Source organism: Mastomys coucha, unplaced genomic scaffold (assembly GCF_008632895.1).
Source record: "Mastomys coucha isolate ucsf_1 unplaced genomic scaffold, UCSF_Mcou_1 pScaffold5, whole genome shotgun sequence".
NCBI lineage: Eukaryota > Metazoa > Chordata > Mammalia > Rodentia > Muridae > Mastomys > Mastomys coucha.
Window position 1 is genome coordinate 82,560,745 of NW_022196911.1, and position 8,678 is coordinate 82,569,422.

Below are 8,678 nucleotides of genomic sequence, written 5' to 3' on the forward strand. Positions count from 1 at the left end.
TGGAACTGTAAGTCCAGTTCCAGGGGATCCAATATTTGCTTCTGGTCTCAAGGAGCACCAGGCACACATGTGGTACATAGACATACATGCAGACAAATTCACACCCACACACATAAGATAAAAATAAATCTAAACAAAAAAATTATAAAAGTTTTCACTTGAATAATCTACCCACAATCTTTATTTCTAAGGATAAAATACACTGATAAAATACACCTGAAAAGGAAAACTGGAAGGCCTAAATGATTTTAAAAACAGGTTCATGATACTGCAAACATTAAAAAAATTATCATTACTTACCTTGAAGGAAAAGCAAGAAAATTTGGGCTATCACCGATTTTTCAGAAAAGCTTCAAGTGTTTAACTACTGAACTTAAAACTTTTTAGATACCAAAGGATAGAATTATCTATCAAAATAAATTAGGCTGAATTTTTATACTAAAGATATAAAACCCTGCCAAGTATAGTAGCACAAGTACATAAAATCCACTTGAATGGCAGAGAGAAACAGGAGGATAACTCTTGAGTTTGAGGTCAGCCTGTTCTACACAGTAATACCAAGCCAACTAAGGTTACATAAAAAGAAATTAAAAAAAAAAACTGAAAACAAAAATCCACATACTGACTATAGAGGTTTAATGACACTAATAGCTTTATTAACAAACACTGAGTGACTACTATATGCAAAGCTCTATGCCAGGCGCCATGAAAGGTACAGAGGTGGAGAAAACATAGACCCTGCCCACAAGGAGCGTATAATCTAATGAGAAAGACAAACATACACACACAGAACTACAGTACAAGGCAGTAAACAAGAGGAGGCAAGTGCTGAGTGTGGCCTGAGTGTAACATTAGCCTCAAGATTTTGATTTGAAACATTAGTGAAGTGTTGGCTGCTTTGAAAATCCCATCTCAGGGTTAGCATAATAGATGTTTAAATGGCCCTACCCAAGCAGCTGCAGTCAAGAGAATAGGCCAGGTGGAGGGACTGCTTGAAATCACTGTCACACCTACATACATGGGCTGACACACAAGTATGTAGGAACAGTTAAAAAGAACTTTGTGTGTGTGTGTGTGTGTATGATACATGATGTCACACACACACACACACAAACACACACACACACATCTGTCCTTTGGTTAATGGCTATATCTACTGTTTTAAACAATATATTTTTATATAAAAAGGAATTTGTATAGTTCCAAAAAATCAATTTAAGGATTAGGATTAATTTAAGAAAGATTCCTGCCATAGGCAATTTTATTTACTAATCGAGTCTTTAAATATCTATAAAGCTCTGGAGCAATTAAACTGTTAGACATCTAAGTATTGCTGAGTAAAAACCTCTTATGTAAGTTCAGCCTTCTGAAGGAAATGGTCACATACCTGATACAACACTATTCTAACAGCAATAAGAAGGCCTTGAAGAGATTTAAGGAAAATAATCTTTAATGCTTCAATGCAAATGGAATACACGCTGATTAAATACAATTCAGTGTTCTTTGAAAATATCTCAGTGACACTGTTTGATACCAGTTAAGGCCAGCAAAACAGAAGTGAGGAAAATACTGTATCATCTTTCATTGGTTTCATGTACTATGACTATGCAATCTAATATTTTCTTTCAAAATGTCATTTGTTAGTACTGACGAGATGAGATTTATAAATTCTGATTTGCTCTCGGCTCACAGGCTAGGAACAGCCACTGACCACTTCCTTTTGATACTACTGTCTGAAATAACTGGCAAAACAGAAGCACATTTCCTGGCTGCTTTCCTACTTCCTGAATTGGAGAGTCCCCTGCTTAGCCTGTTTCCTTTAATGTGTCACTGTGGTCCTGGATTCTCTGTTGCTTTCTCTCAAGGAAACGGGCCCGCGCATCTGATATGGATTTGTCATCATTTCTTCTTTGCATTTTCTTTAGAGCTTCTTTTGATATTCCATCTGAAAATAGTATAAATATATCTTATTTTCAACATTAAGAAAGGGACTGAGAAGATGGTTCAGTAGCATGCACTTGTATAGCAAGATTGGAGGTGGAGACAGGAAAATAACTATTAGCCCTAGAGTCAGCTAACCTGGAATACAAAGTAGCAACCAGAGACCCTGCCTCAAGCAAGCACCAATAACTGAGGATGTCCTCTGACCTCCACATGTGCATGGTCACACAGGAATATACACATCATATACATACAATTCTTTTTCTTACAGAAAAAGTATCAACAAGGAAATTAAATGTTGTCAAACCAAAAGTCTAGTTGAAAAAGCACACAGGTAGGGATGCTGAGCTCAGTGGTCCAATGTACACTTCACATGAACAAGACCCTAGGGAAACCAGTACAATAACAAAAAGTACATGAGCCAGTAGGTAAAGGCACTCGCTGCTGACCCTGACAAGCTAAATTTGATCATGAGGACCCATGTGAAAGGAGAAAGCTAACTACCATAAATTATCCTCTGCCTGAACTTATATACAACACATACACACAAAGTAAGATGTAACTGAACAACAGTAACAAAAAGGTTCATGAGGCTAACCAGTCAGACAAAAACTAATTCAAGCATATATATAGGACAGTGTTACAATGTTTCAACAAAACACCCAGTAATTACCATATTTGAAAACCTTTTGAGGAGCCAGGAATGGGTGGTCCACACACTTGGTGGCAGTACTTGGGAGTCAGCTGTAGGTAGACCTCTGTGAGTTCAAGGCCAGCTGGGTCTACATAGTAACTATCCAGTCAGCCAAAGTTACATGGTGAAACTTTGTCTCAACAAAAAACCCTTCTGTGACTTCTTGGGCAACACTTTCTATCATCTATTCCCCCAGGGATGGCAAATAAATATAATATGAATCATCACTGCCTCAAAGAAGTTTTTAGTATATATGAGCTAATTATGTTTTATATTATAGTTCACCACTACAATTTTTTATATATCTCCCATCTATAGTCCTAACCACTCAGAAAACCTGCTGGAAAAATGGAAGTTCTAAGGTAGTAAGTCACAAAATTTGATAAAACAAAAATAGCTAAAACTGGGGAAAAGGGAAATAAAAAAGTGAGCCAGACAGTAATGGTGCACACCTTTAATCCCAGCACTTAGAAGACAAAGGCAGGCAAATCTCTGACTTCAAGCCCAGCTTGGTCTAGAGAGTGAGATCTAGGACATCCAGGGATACACAGAGAAACACTGTCCAAAGGGGGAAAAGCTCCACTGGAAAAAAGACAGCTTCATAGTTAAGAGAACGCCTCTAATCCCAGTATTGAGGATGGTGTGACAAAGGATCATCAAACCTTTGAGGCCACTCTGGTCTACAACATAAACCCCCTCTCAGAAAAACAGTGTAGTACCATGATTCACTCACCCTTTAGCTGCTTCACATTTTCCTTATTTGTCCATTTTCTTCTTGCATCTTCTCTCATTTCACGTCTAGCCACACTGCTCAAATCATGCGCATTAAGTTCATGCAACTTGGGTAGTAAGTCTCTCACCCATTCATAACGGATTGGACATACAATTCTTGCATAGACTTTGGTGGTAACTAATACTTCATGAAAAATTATCCATTCAAGTTTGGTTTCCTGTTCATGAAGCTATATAAAAATTTAAGGATAATTACTATTAATAAACAGCCCCATTCTAAATAAGAGATAGAAAATAAGGACAGCCAAGGACTACATACAGAGAACCTGTCTCCAAAATAACAACAAAAAAAAAACCCTGAAACCCTCTGAACTCCTATTTTCTTCCATAAAATAGAAGACATGCTAACCAATACCCTTAAGCTCTACATATATAGACATTTCAGAGTGAAAACTCGAAGACACTGGTATCTTAGTACTCTACTCTTACAAATGCCTACCTGCCATTAAAAATAAGATATATTAGGACTGTCAAGATGGCTCAACTGGTCAGAGTTCAGTCCCCAGGATCCATGTGGTGGAAGGAAAAAACTGACTCCTATAAGTTACTCTCTGACCTCCATATGCCTATGCCTCTCCATACTCCCATAAAACCATTTATTTAAAAAGAGTACTTTTTAAGGGCTGAAGATGTAAAGTGCAAGAGAAAACAAAACAAAAAACAAGCCCACAAAGTAGTGAGTTACAAGGCAAGGCGGTGTAAGTCTGTAGTCTCAGCACGTGGGAGGCAGAGGAAAGAAGAGCTTTAGTACAACCTCAGCAACAGAGACCTTCTCTCAAAACCAATGAACCAGCCAACAAAATAAACAAGGACGTACTGCTGAGGAAGGGTGAATATGAACTGGACTCCCACGCCCATCCATTGTGCAAAACGTTCTGCCAACAGATCTATAAGCAGAAAAAACAAATGATAAAGATCAAAATAGTAAAGCAATAAGGTAACTGATTTTTTTTTAACTACTAAAATAAGCAGCAGTTTATGAGGGAAGAGGAATCTCTCTTTTTAATTCAATCTCTCCTAATGAGTATCTATGCACAGAGTAAAAACATCACTTTTTAGCACAATTCTAAAGAAAGGAGGCTGTTATTACAAGAGATTTAACTGGTGGGTTTATGCTTTATACATTTAAAAATATATATGTGAGTGGGTAGGGGTATGGTGCATGCATGCCTTGTCATATGTGGAAACCAGAGACAACTTTGGAGTCAATTCTCTTCCTACCTTTATTTCAGTTCCAGGTTTTCAGGGCAAGCACCTTTACTCACTAAGCCATTTTACCAACCCTATAATTATATTTTTATGTTAAAGTAGCTTAAGCATGTTAGCCCATCTCACATTATTTTGTATGTGTGTGCATGTGCCCATGCATGCAAATAGGGAGGCCAGAGGTTAATGCAGGTTATCTGCCTCTATAGCTGTTCACTTTATTTAAGACAACAGTTTCTCTCTGAACCTGAATCTTATTCTAAAATAAACTAAATTTACAGAAAAGTATAAAGTAAAGGACAAAAACTTTTTTTTTTTTCCGAGATAGGGTTTCTCTGTGTATCCTTGGCTGTCCTAGAACTCCCTCTGTAGACCAGGCTGGCCTCGAACTCAGAAATCTGGAGCCGGGCAATGGCGGCATAATCCCAGCCCTTGGGAGGCAGAGGCAGGCAGATTTCTGCGTTCGAGGCCAGCCTGGTCTACAGAGTAAGTTCCAAGACAGCCAGGGCTACACAGAGAAACCCTGTCTCGAAAAACCAAAAGAAAAAGAATATTGCCTGCCTCTGCCTTCCAAGGGCTGGAATTAAAGGCATGCGCCACCACTGCCTGGTAAAAAAATAAATTAAAAAAAAAAAAAAAAAAAAAAAAAGATTTTTATTGGAAGCATTAACAACTGGAAGTTTCCAACCTGTTGCCTCACCCATGACCACCAAATGCTTGCCACTCTCCTTCGTAGCTGTGATACAACCATCAAAACAGAAAATTAACATTGATGCATTACTAACATCAAATCCTGAGATCCCACTGAAGTTTCAGCAATGTCCTAATATCTTTTAAAGCAGAAGGACTCAATTTAGAATCTGAACCACCTTTCCTTTCCATGTTCTTCATGCTAGAACACTTGTTCAGGCTTCTGACCTAAATAGTGGTTTTCTGTTCCCAGTCTCTTTTAGATGATACTGTTAGGATACCAGGCATAGACCAACATGCCTACTAACTTTGAGTATTTCCAACTCCCTCACCATTATCCTTACCATATTTACTTATGTGATCCATTCTTCAGTTATATAATGGATTTCCCATTACCAATGTTAATGTACTTTCCTTACAAAGATCTCTATCTTATGATTGAGCCTGACCCTACATACCCAAGCTGACCTTCTCCAGGGACGCTATTCTGTCTTTTTTGGCTCCTACACTCTATCTGAGGCTACCAAATTACAAAAAAACTTCTTGTCATTTGCTCTAGGTGCTGATATATGTACTCTCCTCCTTTCCTCTCTGGTCTTCAGTACCCCAATTTGAACCACTGTAGTTCCCTGTGTATAGATGGCAATTATGAAAAGATTTCCTGTAATTGTTATCATCATAGAATCTATATCACACCTTCATAAGTATTTAGCACTGTAGTTAGATACAGTAGTGTCTATGAACTCTCTCAAGCATGTAACTCTTACCTTCGAGCAACATTTTTGAAATAGCCTGCACAAAGACATCTTCGTAGTACTTCATGTTTAGGGCCTTCAAAAGTCTCCCTTGGGAAATCACTTTGCTGTAGAAAGAGTATGTATTCAATGATAAAGCTCACAGTGCAATTTCATCTAATCTTTTTTCAAAGTTCATATTTCTAAAGACTTTCTGGGCAATATGTTGTGAGTCAGATAACATTTAACATTGTACCCAAAGTAATCATAAGACAAATATATAAAATAATAATTTATGGAATACTATGTATCAGACAACAAAGGACAATGACCCAAGAAATAGGAAATCTACACCAATAAATGTTCCACCCTAGTCTTAAGAAAGAGTTCTAAGAAAAAAAATCCAAATGGAACACAGAGAACTCAGTAAGGAAACGGAGCCAAGAATCTGACTGGAATTTACAGAAAAAAGTAAGTTCAGGAGAGATGTTCAAAAACAAAAAATATGAGAGATCTGTAGAAAGTATCTGTCCAAGTACATAACCTCCCAGAAAGCTCACAGTACATGGTATCTCCCAGGGCTAAGAATGGTGCTGCGAATACTTCTAAGACCTGGTTTGGGATAGAGGACCTAGAAGAGGATTACCCAGCACCTGGGAGGCAGGCACACTGCTGAGTTTGGAATGGCCCTGAAATATACGTTGAGTTCCAGGCCAGCCAGTGCTACACGGTCAGATCATTGACACTATCCCCCTCAGAAAATGCACATAAAATAGCATGTAGCTTTGAGAGATGTATGTATTATCACTTTAAAATATTTTATTTTAAATTGTGGAAATGTATATATATGAGTATATACAGTTGAATATAGAAAGGAGGCCAGAGCATCCAGTTCTTGGGGGCTATAATTACAGGCAGTCATGAATCACCAGGGTGGGTACTGGGAACTGAACTCTCATCCTCAGATCCATCCACCTGCCTCTGCCTCAAGGATACTAAGATTAAAGGTATGCACCAGACCAGCCCTATTGTCTTGGCTGTAGTAATGATTAAACAGGTATATACAGATATCAAAACTCAGAGAACTGTACATTTTTTTTAATGTTTTAAAGTCTTTCTTACATTCACATTGTGAGTGGGCAGGTGGGCATGCTCATGCCAAAGCCTATTTGTGGAGGTCAGAGGAAAACTTTTGGGAGTTTTATCTTTCTTTCCAACATGTGAGTTCCCAAGGTTAGACCTGGGTCATTAGATTTGGTGGCTTGCACCCTTACCTGCTGAATCATCTCACCAGCCTATGTGAAGTTTAGTGTATCAATTATTTTTCAGTACAACTATCTAAAAATATTTTCATTATTTCAGATATATTTCTTTACCACTACAAGGTTCACTGGGTCAGAGAGACAGTTGTACAGTATAGCATGGAGAGGAAAAGTAACCAACTAGAATGGGTGGCACAAACATAAATTTACTGCACTGAAAATTCAGTATGATATACATAGACCTACAGTGCTAGACAAGAAAACAGACAACAGAAGCCACGGTAGTCACCTGTTTGAGTTTCCTGATCAGTTCCCGAAGTTGAGCTTCCACACGAAACGCAGAGAATAAACACCGCCAGTGAATCCAGTGCTTCTGGCACCACGAAGCTGGAGCTCCACTACAATACAAAAACACTGCTGTCTTCAAAATACTTTCTATAAGTGAAAGACAAAAACATCCTCATTGCCTTTAGAAAGAATGGAAACCAGTCATATGTGGTACAGGGTGCTTCTAACCTCGGCAGCTGGGAGAGAAAGGCAGAAGGAATTAGGAGTGCAAGGCATCTTCTACACAGCAAGGCTGCTGCTAGCCTACGCTACAGGAGACTATCTCAAAAAGGCAAGCAACCAACCAATCAACCAGCCAGCCAAACAACAACAGAAACTTGTAAGCAAAGAAGAGATCTGGACAAGCACTAAAAAAGCATTTTAGAAAATTTGACAAAAAAATTAACATTAGAGACTAGAGAGATAATTCATCCCTTAAGAGCATTTCTTGATGGACTGGTGAGATGGCTCAGCGGGGAAGAGCACTGACTGCTCTTCGGAAGGTCATGGGTTCCGATCCCAGGAACCACATGGTGGCTCACAACCACCTGTAATGAGATCTGACTCCCTCTTCTGGTGCGTCTGAAGACAGCTACAGTGTATTTACATATAATAAATAAATAAATCTTTTAAAAAAAAAAAAGAGCATTTCTTGCTCTTCACAGAACTAGATTCAATTCCTAGCACCCACATGGTGGCTCACAACCATCAGTAACTCTAGTTCTAGGGGATCCAGTGCCTTTTTCTATTTCTATGGACAGCACATATGCTGGCGGTACACATGCATACAAGCAAACAAAACATTCATATGTTTAAAATAAGTCTTTTTAAAGAAAAAAAAAGAACATTTGACAAAAAATTAACATCAGGTCGTCTGAATAAATTTAAAAAAATAATTTAGTCAGGCAGTGGTAGCACACGCCTTTAATACCAGCACTTGTGAGGCAGAGGCAGGCAGATTTCTGAGTTCAAGGCCAAGAGTTCCAGGACAGTCAGGGCTACACAAAGAAACCCTGTCTCGGAAAAAAAAAA

At 38.4% G+C, this 8,678-nt stretch overlaps 1 protein-coding gene across 1 annotated transcript in view; it reads right to left on the bottom strand.

The window, feature by feature from the left end:
- Positions 1–630: 630 nt before the first annotated feature.
- Dhx40 (DEAH-box helicase 40) overlaps positions 631–8,678 on the bottom strand; it is a 37,442-nt gene continuing 29,394 nt past the window's right edge. Inside the window, exons 14-18 of the mRNA XM_031352648.1 lie at positions 7,609–7,717; positions 6,091–6,185; positions 4,245–4,314; positions 3,369–3,597; positions 631–1,945 (exon numbers count right to left, since the gene is read on the bottom strand). Of these exons, the coding sequence (XP_031208508.1) occupies positions 1,806–1,945; positions 3,369–3,597; positions 4,245–4,314; positions 6,091–6,185; positions 7,609–7,717 (643 nt within the window). The 3' untranslated portion in view covers positions 631–1,805. The remainder of the gene's footprint in view (positions 1,946–3,368; positions 3,598–4,244; positions 4,315–6,090; positions 6,186–7,608; positions 7,718–8,678) is intronic.